Source organism: Schistocerca nitens, chromosome 4, assembly GCF_023898315.1.
Source record: "Schistocerca nitens isolate TAMUIC-IGC-003100 chromosome 4, iqSchNite1.1, whole genome shotgun sequence".
In the NCBI taxonomy this organism is placed as follows: Eukaryota; Metazoa; Arthropoda; class Insecta; order Orthoptera; family Acrididae; genus Schistocerca; species Schistocerca nitens.
The window spans coordinates 958,169,297-958,190,750 of NC_064617.1; the positions used below are offsets into that span (position 1 = coordinate 958,169,297).

The following is a 21,454-nucleotide window of genomic DNA, read 5'->3' on the forward strand; positions in this document are numbered from 1 at the left end:
GTTGTTGTTGTGGTCTTCAGTCCAGAGACTGGTTTGATGCAGCTCTCCATGCTAATCTATCCTGTGCAAGCTCCTTCATCTCCCAGTACCTACTGCACCCTACATCCTTCTGAATCTGTTTAGTGTATTGATCTCTTGGTCTCCCTCTACGATTTTTACCCTCCACGCTGCCCTCCAATGCTAAATTTGTGATCCCTTGATGCCTCGCGACATGTCCTGCCAACCGATTCCTTCTTCTAGTCAATTTGTGCCACAAACTTCTCTTCTCCCCAATCCTATTCAATACCTCCTCATTAGATACGTGATCTACCCACCTTATCTTCAACATTCTCCTGTAGCACCACATTTCAAAAGCTTCTATTCTCTTCTTGTCCAACCTATTTATTGTCCATGTTTCACTTCCATACATGGCTACACTCCATACAAATACTTTCAGAAACGACTTCCTGACACTTACATCTATACTCGATGTTAACAAATTTCTCTTTTTCAGAATCTCTTTCCTTGCCATTGCCAGTCTACATTTTATACCCTCTCTACTTCGACCATCGTCAGTTATTTTGCTCCCCAAATAGCAAAACTCCTTTACTACTTTAAGTGTCTCATTTCCTAATCTAATTCCCTCAGCATCACCCGACTTAATTCGACTACATTCCATTATCCTCGTTTTGCTTTTGTTGATGTTCATCTTATATCCTCCTTTCAAGACACTGTCCATTCCGTTCAACTGCTCTTCCTGGTCCTATGCTGTCTCTGACAGTATTACAATGTCATCGGCGAACCTCAAAGTTTTTATTTCTTCTCCCTGGATTTTAATACCTACTCCGAATTTTTCTTTTGTTTCCGTTACTGCTTGCTCAATATACAGATTGAATAACATCAGGGAGAGGCTACAACCCTGTCTCACTCCCTTCCCAACCACTGCTTCGCTTTCATGCCCCTCGACTCTTATAACTGCCATCTGGTTTCTGTACAAATTGTAAATAGCCTTTCGCTCCCTGTATTTTATATCTTGTGTACAAGATACTACCGCGATCTGTATACGTACTGTTGAGTGGTGCTTAAGATAGGTAAATAAATTAGTGAAATCAATGTGAAGTGAAGTAGAAATTAGAAAACAAATGAAAAATTTAGTTTAATTTAGAAGAGTTACACACTGGCAAACAGTGGGCAGAGCAGCAGTGGCAACGGCCGGCGCCTGCAAGTCAGCACGTTCAGGAGAAGCCATCGCCCTCCCCACATAAGCGGAAGCTGTCGATTCAGCCGTCAGGGCATCGCCCGACCGGCTCACGTGTTTCTCAATTGTCACATGTGATCAAAGGCCCTCGCTTACATTCCAAGAGCCAATGACCGACGTTAAGAAGATTCTTCGAGAAGCTTTTCACCATGACAGAAGAGGCAATGACCGTGAAGTCATTCACCTCCAGCGAACTGAAGTGAATAAATACGCGAGACGCAGTGGGCCCGACAGTAGTTTTCAGTTCAGTTTCGGTTCGAGTTCAGTTCCAGTACAGTTGAGTCGGTGCTGAAGACCGTCATGCAGGAAGAGAATACATCTTACACAGAAGCACCAAGTCCGCCGCTGTAATGGAATAGCAAGCAGCAGCCTCGCCGCCAGAAGACAGAAGTTAGAAGGTATTTGACGACTGATTTTTACGTACCCGGGTAACTCGTGAGGATGGGAAGGAGACGGCCTCACATCAGCAGTCACCTGTGAGCTGGTGATGAAGATCTGACAGCCGAAGAGTGGCAGGCTGGAGTCCGTTGTTCAAGTCCAGGACACTGGCCTTCCCCCGCCGCGCCGCTCCGCTGGCCGACGCACAACACTGACACACGCGGCCGCATAGAGAAGAGAAACACTGGGACGCCACATCCAAGGTATCACCATCTGATTCACGACTTCGTTCGCAATAATTAAACGGGCCACCTCACGATGCGCGTCTCCAGTCAACTGGGCGAAACAGCGACGCGAGATACATACCGCCAGGCGTAATCAGGCGCCGCCACTCACGCAGCAGAACGCTGCGCAAACGACACAGCTGCCGCTCTCCCAGCCAGAACAATCCAGTAAGGAAAGCATCGTACAAATCTATCAATAAAAGTTATCTTATGTAAAAATGTTGTTTCATTCTACCTCATACCCGAGCCAAGGAAGAACCCACCCTGTTGTTGTTAAGAGAGAAAAAGTAATTTATTTAGTGGGAATGAGATTTTCACTCTGCAGCGGAGTGTGCGCTGATATGAAACTTCCTGGCAGATTAAAACTGTGTGCCCGACCGAGACTCGAACTCGGGACCTTTGCCTTTCGCGGGCAAGTGCTCTACCATCTGAGCTACCGAAGCACGACTCACGCCCCGTCCTCACAAATTTACTTCTGCCAGTACCTCGTCTCCTACCTTCCAAACTTTACAGAAGCTCTCCTGCGAACCTTGCAGAACTAGCACTCCTGAAAGAAAGGATATTGCGGAGACATGGCTTAGCCACAGCCTGGGGGATGTTTCCAGAATGAGATTTTCACTCTGCAGCGGAGTGTGCGCTGATATGAAACTTCCTGGCAGATTAAAACTGTGTGCCCGACCGAGACTCGAACTCGGGACCTTTGCCTTTCGCGGGCAAGTGCTCTACCATCTGAGCTACCGAAGCACGACTCACGCCCCGTCCTCACAAATTTACTTCTGCCAGTACCTCGTCTCCTACCTTCCAAACTTTACAGAAGCTCTCCTGCGAACCTTGCAGAACTAGCACTCCTGAAAGAAAGGATATTGCGGAGACATGGCTTAGCCACAGCCTGGGGGATGTTTCCAGAATGAGATTTTCACTCTGCAGCGGAGTGTGCGCTGATATGAAACTTCCTGGCAGATTAAAACTGTGTGCCCGACCGAGACTCGAACTCGGGACCTTTGCCTTTCGCGGGCAAGTGCTCTACCATCTGAGCTACCGAAGCACGACTCGCGCCCGGTACTCACGTCTTTACTTCTGCCAGTATCTCGTCTCCTACCTTCCAAATTCTCCGCAGTATCCTTTCTTTCAGGAGTGCTAGTTCTGCAAGGTTTGCAGGAGAGCTTCTGTAAAGTTTGGAAGGTAGGAGACGAGATACTGGCATAAGTAAAGCTGTGAGTAGCGGGCGTGAGTCGGGCTTCGGTAGCTCAGATGGTAGAGCACTTGCCCGCGAAAGGCGAAGGTCCCGAGTTCGAGTCTCGGTGGGGCACACAGTTTTAATCTGCCAGGAAGTTTCAATTTATTTTGTGTTTTTCACCCTGACATAATGCTTCAGAATCAAATACCCTTTGCAGTAATGCTCATCCTGACGACTAGCATCAAAAGAGGTTACCCAGTTACAGTACATGTCGCTGTCCTATGACTTTTGTCCCCTCAGAGTATTTCTTTAGTGTTGCTTGAATTATCAGGCGTAACTCCAGCAGGGCCTTTCTGGTACCTTTACCTTTCCTAAAGCCAAACTGATCGTTACGTAAGATGTTCTCAGTTTTCCGTTTATTACCGAGAGGATTTGATAGACACTCCCAAACACTCATACCTGGAAGATCTCGGCACCATACATGTTGAGCGCTGGATTTCCGACGCCGATACCGAGCCCCGAGATGAAGCGCACGACGCAGAGCCAGGTGGGCGAGTACTCGACGAACATTAGCGCGACCCAGCTGGCGCTGATGGGCAGCACTGCAATCAGCGTCGTGGTGCGCCGCCCCACGCGGTCCGCCGCCCAGCCGCCCACCCAGGGACCCAGCGCCGCCGCCAGCGACGGCAGAGACCCCACCCACGACGCCTCGGCGGCCGTCAGGTGGGGGAGTTTGGGCACCGCCGGCGACGACCACGCCAGCACGATGCCCGTCGACATCATCCCCAGGCTCACTGCCACAGCGAGGCAAAAGAATCTTAATTACGTGCTTGTGGTCGAGAACAAAATGTCTAAGGTCCCACTCAATATAATACGCCACAGACTAAAACTGTGTGCTGGACCGAGACTCGAACTCGGGACCTTTGACCTTCGCGGGCAAGAGCTCTACCAACTGAGCAACCACCGGCCCGAGTGGCCGAGCGGTTCTACGCGCTTCAGTCTGGAACCGCGCGACCGCTGCGGTCGCAGGTTCGAATCCTGCCTCGGGCATGGATGTGGTTGGTGTCCTTAGGTTTAAGCAGTTCTCAGCTCTAGGGGACTGATGACCACATCTACATCTACATCTATACTCCGCGAGCCACCTTACGGTGTGTGGCGGAGGGTACTTATTGTACCACTATCTGATCCCCCCTTCCCTGTTCCATTCACGAATTGTGCGTGGGAAGAACGACTGCTTGTAAGTCTCCGTATTTGCTCTAATTTCTCGGATCTTTTCGTTGTGATCATTACGCGAGATATGATGTTAAGTCCGATATTTCAAATGGCTCTGAGCACTATGGGACTAGAACTTAGAACTACCTAAACCTAACTAACCTATCACACACATCCATGGCCGAGGCAGGATTCGAACCTGCCACCGCAGCGGTCGCGCGGTTCCAGACTGTAGTGCCTAGAACCGCACGGCCACCCCGGCCGGCTAAGTCCCATAGTACTCAGAGCCATTTGAACCATTTGAACTGAGCTACCCAAGCACGACTCACGGGCCATCCTCACAGCTTTATTTCCTGCAGGAAGAGCTTCTGCGAAGTTTGGAAGGTAGGAGACGAGGTACTGACGGAAGTAAAGCTGTGAGGACGGGGCGTGAGTCGTGCTTGGGTAACTCAGTTGGTAGAGCACTTGGCCGCGAAAGGCAAATGTCACGAGTTCGAGTCTCGGTCCGGCACACAGATTTAATCTGCCAGGGAAGTTTTATAACACCGCACACTCCGCTACACAATGAAAGTCTCATTCTGGTAATATACCACAAATCGCTACACAAACAAATAATTTGCATTAATGAAATTTCTGGAATACGAGGTGTGGCTAGAAAAAAACCGGACTAGTACTGGTGAAACAATAAAACGAATGCAATAAGGCTGAAAGTCGTGTGGCCTGTCACGTGAGTCTCGCTCCGCCTACTGCTCGAGTTTCATCTGCCTCCTGCACTCAGTCTGCCCGTGGCGTCTGTTTTAAGTAGTTGACGTTTTGTCTGTGCGTCGGAAAATGTTGAGTGTACAGAAAGAACAGCGTGTTAACATCAAATTTTGTTTCAAACTAGGAAAATCTGCAAGTGAAACGTTTGTAATGTTACAACAAGTGTACGGCGATGATTGTTTATCGCGAACACAAGTGTTTGAGTGGTTTAAACGATTTAAAGATGGCCGCGAAGACACCAGTGATGACACTCGCACTGGCAGACCATTGTCAGCAAAAACTGATGCAAACATTGAAAAAATCGGTAAACTTGTTCGACAAGATCGCCGTTTAACGATCAGAGCAGTGTCTGAGTTAACAGGAGTTGACAAGGAAAGTGTCGAACAAGTTTACCGATTTTTTCAATGTTTGCATCAGTTTTTGCTGACAATGGTCTGCCAGTGCGAGTGTCATCACTGGTGTCTTCGCGGCCATCTTTAAATCGTTTAAACCACTCAAACACTTGTGTTCGCGATAAACAATCATCGCTGTACACTTGTTGTAACATTACAAACGTTTCACTTGCAGATTTTCCTAGTTTGAAACAAAATTTGATGTTAACACGCTGTTCTTTCTGTACACTCAACATTTTCCGACGCACAGACAAAACGTCAACTACTTAAAACAGACGCCACGGGCAGACTGAGTGCAGGAGGCAGATGAAACTCGAGCAGTAGGCGGAGCGAGAGTCACGTGACAGGCCACGCGACTTTCAGCCTTGTTGCATTCGTTTTATTGTTTCACCAGTACTAGTCCGGTTTTTTTCTAGCCACACCTCGTACATGTGTCTAGGTAACATATTTAAGTGATTAACATTGAAAAATCGCAGGTTAATGTAAGTGCGAGACAGGCCATTGCAAATATGAAATTCTGGTACATTAACAACCGGTGTGACCGCCAGGATGTTGAATCCAAGCATGCATTGTGTTGTATAGGTGCCAGATGTTAGTTTGTGGGATGACCTCCATGACTGTTTCACTTGGTTGGTCAGTACAGGGACGGTTAGTGCTGTTTCTGGATGACAATGGCGTTGCCGTCCGAAGATGTCTCAAATGTGCTCGGTTGGAGACAGATCTGATGACCGAGCAGGCTGAGGTAACGTGTTGACATCATTGGGGTACAACAGCGTTATGTGGACAGGTGCTAACCTGTAGGAACACTCCCCCTGGAACGCTGTTCATGAATGGCAGCACAGCAAGTCAAATCACCAGACTGACGTACAGTTTTGCGTCAAGGTGCGTGAGATAACCACGAGAGTGCCATTGCTGTCATACCAAATCGAATCCCAGACCGCCGGCCGGAGTGGCCGAGCGGTTCTAGGCGCTACAATCTGGAACTGCGCGACCGCTACGGTCGCAGGTTCGAATCCTGCCTTGGGCATGGATATGTGTGACGTCCTTAGGTTAGTTATGTTTAAGTAGTTCTAAGTTCTAGGGGACTGATGACTTCAGAACTTAAGTCCCATAGTGCTCAGAGCCATTTGAACCATTTGAATCCCAGACCATAACTCCAGGTACAGGTACAGTGTGTCTTCCACGCGGACAGACTGATTGCAGGCATTCAACTGGCCTCCTTCTGATCAACACATGGCCATCACTGACACAGAGGCAGAATCAGCTTTTATCAGAAAGCACAAAAATGGTTCAAATGGCTCTAAACACTATGGGACGTAACGGCTGAGGTCATCAGTGCCCCAGAACTTTTTTTTTTTTTTTTTTTTTTTTTGTCATCAGTCCACTAACTGGTTTGATGCGGCCTGGTTTGATGCGGCCCGCCATGAATTCCTTTCCTGTGCTAACCTCTTCATATCAGAGTAGCACTTGCAACCTACGTCCTCAATTATTTGCTTGTCGTATTCCAATCTCTGCCTTCCTCTACTGTCTTTGCCCTCTACAGCTCCCTCTAATACCATGGAAGTCATTCCCTCATGTCTTAGCAGATGTCCTATCATCCTGTCCCTTCTCCTTATCAGTGTTTTCCACATATTTCTTTCCGATTCTGCGTAGAACCTCCTCATTCCTTACCTTATCAGTCCACCTAATTTTCAACATTCGTCTATAGCACCACATCTCAAATGCTTCGATTCTCTTCTGTTCCGGTTTTCCCACAGTCCATGTTTCACTACCATACAATGCTGTACTCCAGACGTACATCCTCAGAAATTTCTTCCTCAAATTAAGGCCGGTATTTGATATTAGTAGACTTCTCTTGGCCAGAAATGCCTTTTTTGCCATAGCGAGTCTGCTTTTGATATCCTCCTTGCCAGTCCGTCATTGGTTATTTTACTGCCTAGGTAGCAGAATTCCGTAACTTCATTGACCTCGTGACCATCAATCCTGATGTTAAGTTTCTCGCTGTTCTCATTTCTACTACTTCTCATTACCTTCGTCTTTCTCAGATTTAGTACCATACTGTGTACTCATTAGATTGTTCATTCCGTTCAGCAGATCATGTAATTCTTCTTCACTTTCACTCAGGATAGCAATGTCACCTGCGAATCGTATAACTGATATCCTTTCACCTTGTATTTTAATTACACTCCTGAACCTTTCTTTTATTTCATCATTGAACTTAGAACTACGTAAACCTAACTAACCTAAGGACATCACACACATCCATGCCCGAGGCAGGATTCGAACCTGCGACAGTAGCAGCAGTGCGGGTCCGGAGTGAAGGGCCTAGAACTGCTCGGTCACAACGGCCGGCGAGGAAGCACAACAGAGCTCCACTCCGCCCTGCATTGAACTCTCGCTTTGCGCCACTGAAGTCGCAAATGGCGGTGGTTTGAGGTCAGTCCGTTGCACGATGCAGGGAACCTACTCAGACTGTACTTGAAGTAACAGATTTTTGACAGTTAGTTGTGTCACTGTGGTGTCAACTTCTGCTCAAATTGCTGCTGCAGGTGTAGTACGATGCTCCACAGCTGAACTCTGAACACAGTAGTCTTCCCTCTCGGTAGTGCCTCTCGGCCGTCCAGAGTCCGGTCTTCATCTGACCGTACATTCTCGTGATCAGCGCTGCCATGAATCATGTACAGTGTTTACAATCCTGCCAAGCCTCTGAGCAATATCGCAGAAGCAACGTCGAGCTTCCCGCAGCCCTATTACACTACTTCGTTCAAACTCAGTGAGGTGGTGATAATGGCACCTTGGTCACCTTAAAGGCATTCTGGACTATCATCAACTCACCACGTCCCATCTCAAAGGTAACTAACATTTACAACCGTTACAGCGTGTATTTAAAGCAAACTTGATTTGCATCCTAATAGTGGCGCTACAAACGCCACTTTTATGCAGCTGGTACGAAATCTGAACAGCCATCATCTTCCAGATGTAGAAACACGCCTGCCGATTTTCGTTCATGTCGTCCAAATCCGTCTTGGTGTTGCAATTTTTTTCCGTCGTTGTATATGCGGTGTAAATATTGATAAATCAAAACGCGTCTTCACACCTCAGTATTTAGTTTTTAAACGCCTCACAAAAGACACTCATTACTGACATCGGACATGTTCATGCACTATTGCCAACCTACATTTGTTTCTCATTCACTCTGTCTTCAGGCCACGAGTGGCCTACCGGGACCATCCGACAGCCGTGTCATCCACAGTGGAGGATGCGGATAGGAGGGGCGTGGGGTCAGCACACCGCTCTCCGAGTCGTTATGATGGTATTCTTGACCGAAGCCGCTACTATTCGGTCGAGTAGCTCCTCAATCGGCATCACAAGGCCGAGCGCACCTCGAAAAATGGCAACAGCGCATGGTGGCCTGCATGGTCACCCATCCAGGTGCCGACCACACCCGACAGCGCTTAACTTCGGTGATCTCACGGGAACCGGTTTGTTTCTCATTCACAATAATGTATTGCAGGTCTAAACAATTTGCCACAACCTAAACTCACTCTCAAGTGTTTCGAAGTCTAGAGCCGTACTACTAAATTTCAGGTCACCTCCACGATGTATAGTCAAGTAAACTGCGTAATTTCAAAGCATGAAAAATAATTTCTTAACATTGTTATTTTTAAAATGCTACCAAATGCTACAGACGAATGGAAAAACTAGTAGAAGCCGACCTCGGGGAAGATCAGTTTGGATTTCGTAGAAATACTGGAACACGTGAGGCAATACTTACCTTACGACTTATCTTAGAAGAAAGATTAAGGAAAGACAAACCTACGTTTCTACCATTTGTAGACTTAGAGAAATCTTTTGACAATGTTGACTGGAATACTCTCTTTCAAATTCTAAAGGTGGCAGGGGTAAAATACAGGGAGCGAAAGGCTATTTACAATTTGTACAGAAACCAGATAGCAGTTACAGGAGTCGAGGGGCATGAAAGGGAAGCAGTGGTTGGGAAGGGAGTAAGACAGGGTTGTAGCCTCTCCCTGATGTTATTCAATCTGTATATTGAGCAAGCAGTAAAGGAAACAAAAGAAAAATTCGGAGTAGGTATTAAAATCCATGGAGAAGAAATAAAAACTTTGAGGTTCGCCGATGCCATTGTAATTCTGTCAGAGACAGCAAAGGACTTGGAAGAGCAGTTGAATGGAATGGACAGTGTCTTGAGAGGAGTATATAAGATGAACATCAACAAAAGCAAAACGAGGATAATGGAATGTGGTAGAATTAAGTCGGGTGATGCTGAGGGAATTAGATTAGGTAATGAGACACTTAAAGTAGTAAAGGAGTTTTGCTATTTGGGGAGCAAAATAACTGATGATGGTCGAAGTAGAGAGGATATAAAATGTAGACTGGCAATGGCAAGGAAAGAGTTTCTGAAGAAGAGAAATTTGTTAACATCGAGTATAGATTTAAGTGTCAGGAAGTCGTTTCTGAAACTATTTGTATGGAGTGTAGCCATGTATGGAAGTGAAACATGGACGATAAATAGTTTGGACAAGAAGAGAATAGAAGCTTTCGAAATGTGGTGCTACAGAAGAATGCTGAAGATTAGATGGGTAGATCACATAACTAATGAGGAAGTATTGAATAGGATTGGGGAGAAGAGAAGTTTGTGGCACTACTTGACCAGAAGAAGGGATCGGTTGGTAGGACATGTTCTGAGGCTTCAAGGGATCACCAATTTAGTATTGGAGGGCAGCGTGGAGGGTAGAAATCGTAGAGGGAGGCCAAGAGATGAATACACTAAGCAGATTCAGAAGGATGTAGGTTGCAGTAGGTACTGGGAGATGAAGAAGCTTGCACAGGATAGAGTAGCATGGAGAGCTGCATCAAACCAGTCTCAGGACTGAAGACCACGACAACAACAACAACCAAATATTTGTGTTTTTTATATTTTTTACATCTTCAACATGAAACCCTAGTACAAGCGAATAGATATTATGGTGCAGTATGCAGATTTCGAGGTGCTGGTGTAACGTGCGCGTGGGGCACACAATAATCGTTAAAGCCTGTACTATGGTAAGTGAGCTAGGTTCACCTTATGAGAAAGGATTTTCGTATAGATATCGACCGCGTGTACCTGAATGGTGGCAAATCAGACTTACACCCACTCTGTAATAACAATGATCCGTCAAGCAAGTCCGAAATGCAACTACACGTCGGGATGGACCAAAAGCAACACTGAAGATGCTACCAATGTGACAATAGAACGGTCGCCAGCCTAATTAGGCATTAACTGAGTTTCTTCCCTGTACAAGTTGGTAGATATTCATGCAAAACAACAAGTAGTAACACTGCATAATATAGTAGAATTTTAGAACCAGAAAATCTATTGAACTGATAGTTTCACGTTCTGTACTGATATGGAAAAACCATGAGTACATAACACTACACTATAATGTATACTACAAAACTTTATACTGTCTATTAATCTGATTAAAATCGGGCATAGGTTACCCTAGCAATAGCACTTTCGTGACACACACAAAATGTCAATTTTGATAAAGATAAAATACTGATAAATTTTTACTTTTATATTGACTTTAACTTTTGCTGGTCAAACCAGTTTAGAACACTTCAGAATTCAAATGAATAAAAAGGGGTGGGGGGGACCCTGAAACTGTTATGATCACTGTATTAAAAAATTGATTACTGAATTTATTATGGGTTCAAGATTTCCAGTATATAAGTTACTGTTGTTTTCATCTTATTTACTGCTCATTTAAATACCTTTATATCGGTCTCGAAATAATTAAACTTCATTACTATATCAATATTAAAGTTATCTTTCATCTTCGTTAGACCTTCGTTATTCATTTACTGGTTCATTAACAAAACAGTTCTTTAAACACCATTCTAACATAGCTAGGTCTGCAAGTAATTATTATTAATACAAAATTTAATTTTTCATTTCAGGACACTCGGATTGCACAACATTTGGAAAGGACCCTGTCTAGGTTAGTTGTGAGGATAATTAAATGATGGGAAAGTTCTGGTAAAATTTAGGTTAGTATTGAACAGTTCACTCTATGGTCCATACGAATACAGTACTAAAAGTTTCAACCTGCTTGTATCGATGCGGCGGTTGGCGGGCGGCGAGATGGCGAGGCACAGAGCACACATACAACCACAGCTATGGCTCTTGACGTATCGGCACTTTAATTCTTCTTAGCGCCGCAATACTTTTCCATTTAGTGCCTATGGAACTTTGCCGTGCTGTGTGGGCGTTGGAACGGCATACCCGAGGCTCAGTGAAGCTACGTCTTCCAGGAGAGCCCCCTCGCTCCAGAAGGCGTTGCTCAAACCAGTGCCAAACTCCAACTACTACTGCTGAACCCGTTGTGCCGTGCGTTGCCCGCGTGCATTTTCCCGCGCTCGCCTGCCATCCACCTTTTACTGCTCCCTGACAGGCCGGGTATTCACCTTAGGTTTTGCATTCTACATATCCTAACACATTGCCTACGTATGGACCAGACACACAGTTACAATTTTAAACATCTTACAACAGTCTCAACATTTGTTACATTTCAATTCTATTACAATATTGCTTGACATTTGACATAAACATTAATATTCACATTGAAACTTGTTTACAGTTTTCTTAACACAATGACATGAAACAAAAAAGAAATGAAATCAGTACATTAATTACACAGGTTTAACGAAAAATCAGATGGAAAAAAAATTAACTTATGTGTACAATAGTACAGCGTCGTTATTGTTACACTGGGCCTAGCTGTTTTAATTTGGGCCGGCCGCGGTGGTCTAGTGGTTCTAGGCGCGCAGTCCGGAACCGCGGGACTGCTACGGTCGCAGGTTCGAATCCTGTCTCGGTCATGGATGTGTGTGATGTCCTTAGGTTAGTTAGGTTTAAGTAGTTCTAAGTTCTAGGGGACTGATGACCACAGAAGTTAAGTCCCATAGTGCTCAGAGCCATTCGAACCATTGTTTTAATTTGCTTGAATGTTGTTAAATTGTTTTGTTATTGTGGATGGACCTCGACTAAAATTTTCATACGTGTGTTATTCTCTAAATGCGTAATTCACTTTCTGCTTAGTCTTGCCAGATAGTGATTGCTATATAAATTGCACTGCCTTCTGGTTCCTTTGATCGCCTTCTGCGTATTCTGTTATCTTCTTCTGAGTTTTCTTCATTAATTTTAAATTACAAACACCAGAGTAGTACAAGTTTCTACGCCAACCAGCTCCGCAGATGTGGAGGAGATTGAGGAAGTGTATGAGAAGATGAAAGAAATTACTCAGATAGTTAAGGAAGTTGAAAATTTAATAGTCATAGGGGACTGGAATTCAATAGTAGGAAAAGGAAGCGAAGGAAAAGTAGCACGTGAATATGGACTCTGGGGAAATGAATGAAAGAGGAATCCATCTGGCAGAATTTTGCAAAGAGAATAATTTAATTATAGCTAACACTTGGCTTAAGAATCATGAGGGGAGGTTGCATACGTGGATGATACCTAGAGATACCGGAATGATTTAGATTGATTATATAATGTTTAGACAGAGATTTAGTAACCAGATTTTAAAGTGTAAGACATTTCCAGGGGCAGATGTGAACTTTGACCGCAATTTATTGGTTACGAACTGTAGAATAAAACTGAAGAAACTGCAAAAAGGTAAGAATTTAAGAGGATGGGACCTGGATCAACTGAAAGAGCCAGAGGTTGTAGAGAGTTTCAGAGAGTGCATTAGGGAACAATTGACAAGAACGGGGGAAAGAAACACAATAGAAGAATAATGGGTAGCATTGAGAGATGAACCAGTGAAAGCAGCAAAGGATCAAATAGATAAAAAGACGAGGTCTAGCAGAAATCCTCGGATAACATAGAAGAAATTGAATTTAACTAATGAAAGGAGAAAACATAAAAATGCAGCAAATGAAGTAGGTGGAAGGGAATACAAATGTCCAGAGATTGGCAGGAAGTGCAAAAGGACTTGCAGGAATGGCAAGAGGACAAATGTAGGGATATAGAAGCATATATCACTAGGGGTAAGATACATACAGCCTACAGGAGAACTAAAGAGACATTTGGAGAAAAGAGAATCATCTGTATGAATATAAAGAACTCAGATGGAAAACCAGTCCTACGAAAAGAAGGGAAAGCAGAAAGATGGAAGGAGTATAAAGGGTGTATACAAAGGAGATATATTTGAGGGCAATATTATGGAAATGGAAAAGGACGTAGAGGAAGATGAGAAGGGAGATATGATTCTGCGAGAAGAATTAGACAAAGCACTGAAAGACTTAAGTCGGAAGAAAGCTCCGGGAGTAGACAACATTCCGTTAGAACTACTGATAGCCTTGTGAGAGCCAGCCATGGAAAAACTCTTCCATCTGGTGCGCAAGATGTATGAGACAGGCGGGATACCCTCCGACTTGAAGATGAATGTTATAATCCCAGTTCCAAAGAAGCAGTTTCTGACAGGCGTGAAAATTACCGAACGATCAGTTTAATAAGTCACGGTTGCAAAATACTAACACGAATCCTTTACAGAAGAACTGAAAAATTCGTAGACGCCGATGTCTTGGAAGATCAGTTTGTAGTGTGGAGAAATGTAGGAACACGCGAGGTAATACTGATCGTAAGACTTCTCATAGAAGATAGGTTAAGGAAAGGCAAACCTACGTTACTAACATGTGTAGACTTAGAGACAGTTTAATTCAATCTTCCGTCGGTTCTTGGTAGAACAACATTCGAAACTAGTGCTTTTCATTTATTATGGAAAGCTTTTGACAATGTTGACTGGAATACTCTCCTTCAAATTCTAAATGTGGCATGGGTAGAAAGGAAGAGGGTGAAACGCTATTTACAATTTGTGCAGAAACCAGATGACAGTTATAAGAGTCGAGGGGCATGAAAGTGAAGCAGTGGTTCAGAAAGGAGTAAGACAGGGTTGTAGCCTATCCCCGACGTTATTCAGTCTGTATATTGAGCAAGCAGTAAAGGAAACAAAAGAAAAATTTCGAGGAGGAATTAAAGTCCAGGGAGAAGAAATAAAAACTCTGAAGTTTGTCTGTGATATGGTAAATCTGTCAGAAATAGCAAAGGACTTGGAAGAGCAGTTGAACGGAATGGACGGTATCTTGAAAGGAGGGCATAAGATTAACATCAACAAAGTCAAGACGAGGATAACGTAATGTAGTCGAATTAAATCAAGTAATGTTGAGGGAATTAGATTAGGAAACGAGACACCTGAGGTAGTAAATGAGTTTTGCTATTTGGGAAGCAAGATAACTGATGATAGTCGAAGTAGGGAGTATATAATATATAGATTGTCAATGGTAAGATAACCATTCCTGAAGAAGAGAAGCTAACATCGAGTATCGGTTTAAGTGTCAGGAAATCTTTTCTAAATTTATTTGTATGGATTGTAGCCATGTGTGGAGTGAAAATGGACGATAAATAGTTTAGACAAGAAGAGAGCAGAAGCTTTTGAAATGTGGCACTAGAGAAGAATGCTAAAGATTGGATGAGTAGATCATGTAACTAATTAGGAGGTACTGAATAGAATTGAGTAGAAGAGAAATTTGTGGCACAACCTGATTAAAAGAAGGGATCGGTTGGTAGGACCCATTCTGAGTCATCAAGACATCACCAATTTAGTACTGGTGGGCAGCGTGGAGGGTAAAAATCGTAGAGAGAAGCCAAGAGATGAATACAGTAAGCAGAGGCAGGGGAATGTGAGTTGCAGTAGTTATTTGGAGATGAAGAGACACAGGATAGAGTAGGATGGAGAGCTGCAGCAAAACAGTCGTTGGGCTGAAGACCACAACAACAACAACAACAACAACAATTTTAAAATGGTTATCTGTTAATCTTTTGATTAAAAATTTTTGTAACTGTGAGTTAAACTGTTATCCTTAATATCTTGTGGGATATTCCTGGCAAATACATTTATCCCTGACAGTTTCCAGTCCATCCACTCCCCTCCCTTCCCCTACGCGAACAAATGCATGAGTGACTCTGTTGTACCCACCCTTTTACTTATTGTTTCATGTGTCCTTCCCTCGTTTCTCATGCAGTACGATAATATGCCCGGTCGTAAGCACCCAGGGGAATTCGTACCTGTAAATCGGTGGACCATGTGGAAGAATATTTCTCGCGATTAGGGACCGCTTGATTGGTCACATGTGCTATGGATAATGTGTGATGTCGTAATAATAAATCAGTGATTAAAGGATTTCATCTGTTACAATGCGATGCCAGAGAAGATCCTGTCCTATTCCAAGGCATTTCATTCTTGGTCATCAACAACAATTCTTTGGGGACAGTTGTGCTGTGATAAGAGGATGTAAATTGCGAAGGGCGTTCAGTAGGCAATGTAACACAATTTTTTTCTGAAAGCGTGTTGGTTTTATTCAGGATTCCAACACACCATATTATTTCCCAATCTTTTGGTTACAAAATCCTATTTTTCAACATGATCTGCGTACAGTGGGGCGGTCTTACGGTGCCTTACTGGGTGGGAGGGGAGGGGGCGTGTATGCCCTCCTTGTACCATTCTAGTGGTCGACGTCGGAGAGAACGCCTTGCTGCATCAATAGCCTCCCCATCACCCACTTACTGCTCACTGCGGAATGCATCCTTCAGTGGGGACAGATGGAAGTCGGAATGTGCGTGATCCGGATGTAGGGCGGATGAAGAAGAACAATCGAATGAATTTTTCTCTCTTTTCGGGTGCGCAGACCAATGTGAGGCTTGCATTGTCATGGAGAAGTACAAGTCCGTTTGCATTTTTATGGCGACGAACAAGCTGAAGTGATTTCTTCAATTTCTTGAGATTAGCACAATACACTTGAAAGGAGTATACTGCGGCATACTTGTATGTGCCACAAGAACAAGATAAGAATAGTAATAAATTAAAATGAAACCAGTATACTGTAAACGATGAATGTCTCTACATCTACATTTATACTCCGCAAGCCACCCAACGGCGTGTGGCGGAGGGCACTTTACGTGCCACTGTCATTACCTCCCTTTCCTGTTCCAGTCGCGTATGGTTCGCGGGAAGAACGACTGTCTGAAAGCCTCCGTGCGCGCTCTAATCTCTCTAATTTTACATTCGTGATCTCCTCGGGAGGTATAAGTAGGGGGAAGCAATATATTCGATACCTCATCCAGAAACGCACCCTCTCGAAACCTGGCGAGCAAGCTACACCGCGATGCAGAGCGCCTCTCTTGCAGAGTCTGCCACTTGAGTTTATTAAACATCTCCGTAACGCTATCACGGTTACCAAATAACCCTGTGACGAAACGCACCGCTCTTCTTTGGATCTTCTCTATCTCCTCCGTCAACCCGATCTGGTACGGATCCCACACTGATGAGCAATACTCAAGTATAGGTCGAACGAGTGGTTTGTAAGCCACCTCCTTTGTTGATGGACTACATTTTCTAAGCACTCTCCCAATGAATCTCAACCTGGTACCCGCCTTACCAACAATTAATTTTATGTTGTTGTTGTGGTCTTCAGTCCTGAGACTGGTTTGATGCAGCTCTCCATGCTACTCTATCCTGTGCAAGCTTCTTCATCTCCCAGTACCTACTGCAACCTACATCCTTCTGAATCTGCTTAGTGTATTGATCTCTTGGTCTCCCTCTACGATTTTTACCCTCCACGCAGCCCTCCAATGCTAAATTTGTGATATGATCATTCAAATCGTTCCGCACGCATACTCCCAGATATTTTTCAGAAGTAACTGCTACCAGTGTTTGTTCCGCTATCATATAATCATACAATAAAGGATCCTTCTTTCTATGTATTCGCAATATGTTACATTTGTCTATGTTAAGGGACAGTTGCCACTCCCTACACCAAGTGCCTATCCGCTGCAGATCTTCCTGCATTTCGCTACAATTTTCTAATGCTGCAACTTCTCTGTATACTACAGCATCATCCGCGAAAAGCCGCATGAAACTTCCGACACTATCTACTAGGTCATTTATATATATTGTGAAAAGCAATGGTCGCATAACACTCCCCTGTGGCACGCCAGAGGTTACTTTAACGTCTGTAGACGTCTCTCCATTGATAACAACATGCTGTGTTCTGTTTGCTAAAAACTCTTCAATCCAGCCACACAGCTGGTCTGATATTCCGTAGGCTCTTACTCTGTTTATCAGGTGACAGTGCGGAACTGTATCGAACGCCTTCCGGAAGTCAAGAAAAATAGCATCTACCTGGGAGCCTGTATCTAATATTTTCTGGGTCTCATGAACAAATAAAGCGAGTTGGGTCTCACACGATCGCTGTTTCCGGAATCCATGTTGATTCCTACATAGTAGATTCTGATAGGCTCGATAACGCGGATCGCTGACTGTGCGCGACCGCAGAGCCGAAGATACTGTACTGCTTTGTTGGAGTAAGACAGCGCTGGGCCCACAGTTGTAGGTGGCTGTCTGTGAGGGAAAAACAATGGAGTAGGCAGTTAAGTGGTGTGCTGTGTGAAGCCACCAAGAATTCGACTAATTTAGATATGCCAATATTGTTGAACATGGAACAGAAGTCTTCATGGAAATATGGTAAAATATAAAATAATTATGATTTGTGTTTTGGCCAGCGCTGTAGTTTAGATGAGTTGGCTGATAATTTGTAATTGTTGAGTAACCCCAGTGTAAGTAGGCTGTTTAGGTTTTTTTATTGGTAACGCCACCTCTGTATGAAAATCACTGGCTGTTCTGTGTGCAGTCTGTGGCTGCTTTGCATTGTTGTAATACTCGCCATTGTAGTGTTAGGCAGCTGGCTGGGAACAGCGCGTAGCGTTGCGCAGTTGGAGGTGAGCCGCCAGCAGTGGTGGATGTGGGGAGAGAGATGGCGGAGTTTTGAAATTTGTCATGGACTGCTCTATATATATATATATATATATATATATATATATATATATATATATATATATATATATATATGATGATATCAAGGTAAATACATTGTTTGTTCTCTATTAATATCTTTCATTTGCTAACTATCCCTATCAGTAGTTAGTGCCTTCCAGAGTTTGAATCTTTTATTTAGCTGGCAGTAGTGGCGCTTGCTGTATGGCAGTAGTGGGAGTAACCAAGATTTTTGTGAGGTAAGTGATTTGTGAAAAGTACAGGTTAATGTTAGTCAGGGCCATTCTCTTGTAGAGATTATTGAAAGTCAGATTGCGTTGCGCTAAAAATATTGTGCGTCAGTTTAAGCACAGTTGTGTACAATTGTCAAAAGGGGACGTTTCATATGTCGACCCTTAGCCTAGGATACCTCACTGGAATCTTCTGATTTTTTCTTGTAGTTTGTGTAATTAGTGTAGCTTTTGTTTATTGCTAGCGCGTAATTGTAGAGAAAATCTCCTTTGTAGTTGCAGTCTTTCATTGTTGTACAGTAAAACAGTTATGGCACGCATGTAGATTTGCACCAAGTATTTCGCAGCTGCAATTAACTAGATATTATTTTCAGTGTTATGTTAATGTGTTCTCTTATTTTTGCTCTTCAAATTGTGTTTTTCTGTGTTGTCGTGTGAAATACTGTGACAATAATGGCGTGTGAAAAACGTAACACTAGGCTCCAAAGCAAACTGAGAAATAATAGTGACGACGAGCGTAGCTTGCCAGCACCACTGTGTAATGAATTAACAGACGTTCAGAGTAGTAATTTGGTAACTGTGCATAGGGAAATGGAGCGGGCTGCAAACAATGGCGTAGGCAGTGAAACAATTAGTGAGCAGGGAAGTATTATCGATCGATCGGACGGCAATAGCTCGGCTCAGGAATCCGAAATGACACGACACGATCTCGCAAATACTGTAGATTCAGGTTTTGGATCCTCACCGTTTTCTCAAATAAGTCAAGACACATTTTCTGCTTGTCAAAATGTGAATGTTTCCGGTGCAAATTCACTGCCGAAAAGCACTGAGGAACATGTTCCAGACACCAGTGCATTGTTATTACAATTAATACAACAAATGGGACAAACACAACAAAAGCTTCAAAAGTTAGACACAATGGAACAAAATCTTAAAAAGTTAGACACAATGGAACAATACCAGAGACAAACACAGCAACAGTTAGACACAATGGAACAAAATCTTCAAAAGTTAGACGCAATGGAACAAAATCTTCAAAAGTTAGACTCATTGGAGCAAACTCTTGAACAAACATGTGAGGATTTAACTACTGAGTTACATCACATTGAATCGAAATGTCAAAAAGTCTGTAATGACGTAAAAACACAAATTTGTGAGCATTTCCAACCTATTTTTTCGCGTCATGAAAATGCATTACAGAATCACGAAGCAGCCATAAAAGAACTGCAAACCATTGTTCATGAAAATCATGAGACCTTGTGGGCTAAAATTGACTCAGTTGCATCTACCGATTCGGTTACGCAACTTGCAAAAACTCAGGAAAACTTGAAGGACACAGTAGATTCGATTTCAACACAAATGGACACTCTGAAACTTGGTTCAGAAAAACACACTGAGGAAATGTGTTCACTATCGGAGAAAGTAGCCGAACTTTCGGATCAGGTCACTAACTTATCTACAAAGGTAGATGATGATCTGAATGACACAAGACCTGTAGCCTTCACTGACACAGAAGAGTATGAACAAATTAGAAAATTCAAACAAAATGAAAATCAAATCAATACACAGTACAAAAGAGAAATCCGGGAAGTACAAGATCAGTTGACGCAGGTAATACAAGAATTACATATTTCAGAGGACACTCGCGCTCCAGTACAGGAAGAGGGACATAGAAATACGGAACAGCCACAAAATAATAACACAGCGCATTTCGTAAATTATGAAAGAAATTGGCAAGGTGCACCGAATTTTGAAGTGGAACCGCCGAAACGACGTAACAATGACCGATATGCGACTCGCCGACATGATGACTTTGACTATAAGCTGTTCATTACTACACGTAAATTCAAAATATTTAAGAATTCTGCCAACGACATTCATCCACAAGCGTGGCTCCATCAATTCTCTCATTGTTTTCCCCCCAACTGGTCATTGGAGCACAGGTTAGAATTTATGTGTGGCTACTTGGAGAATGAACCAGCTGTAAGAATGCGATCGGTCATTCACGATTGTCACAGTGAAGGAGATTTTTATCATGCCTTCCTCTCAGCATATTGGTCTCAAGCCACACAAGACCGAGTAAAACATAGCATCATAATGATGAAACGTTTCGAACAATCTGAATTTTCCAGTCTTATGAAATATTTTGAAGACATGTTGCATAAGAATCAGTATCTTTCAAACCCATACAGCCCCTCAGAACTCATCCGAATTTGCTTAATCAAATTACCTGAACATTTACGGCATATTATTTTAGCAGGACGTTGCAAAGACGACATTGAAGCTTTTCAGGGACTGTTACAAGAACTGGAAATTGACACTGACAATCGCGGAACGCGAGAACAGGAACACAACAATTACAGGTCACATCTGTCATAATTCCGCAATGAAAGAAATAATAACTGGACACGACAAGGCTATTCTCACAACACATATCGTGACCAAAACATACACAACCCGTATAACAACCGCTGGCAGAGTAGTAATAATTACAGGGAAAGATCACCTCTCCGCGGTAATGACTATCACAGAGACAATCAGAGAAACAGACAATATGGGAACCAAAACAATTATTATCACGAGAGACAGAATAACTTTAGACGCAACGGTCCAGCGCGCAGTTACGATTCAGGGAGAAATTCTCCACCACTTAACCGACAAGAAAGAAACTATGGCATCTACCGACATGACGACAGACGATATGATCGTAACGACAGACCTGAATTGCATCAGAACTGGCGGGATTCAAACAGAGCAGGGCCCTCTCGAGGAGGTGAATTTGTAGAAGTTAGGTCTCCAAATCCCAATAACGGCGCGCGCCAACAAAGAGACAGACAATGACTCGCACAGCAGGCAGCCCCGTGCGCCCGCTGGCTCCGAGAAAAATAA

At 43.6% G+C, this 21,454-nt stretch overlaps 1 protein-coding gene across 1 annotated transcript in view; it reads right to left on the bottom strand.

Moving 5' to 3' along the window:
* LOC126252864 (facilitated trehalose transporter Tret1-like) overlaps positions 1-21,454 on the bottom strand; it is a 98,036-nt gene that overhangs the window by 62,832 nt on the left and 13,750 nt on the right. Inside the window, exon 2 of the mRNA XM_049953819.1 lies at positions 3,536-3,870. Coding sequence (XP_049809776.1) covers positions 3,536-3,870 — 335 coding nt within the window. The remainder of the gene's footprint in view (positions 1-3,535; positions 3,871-21,454) is intronic.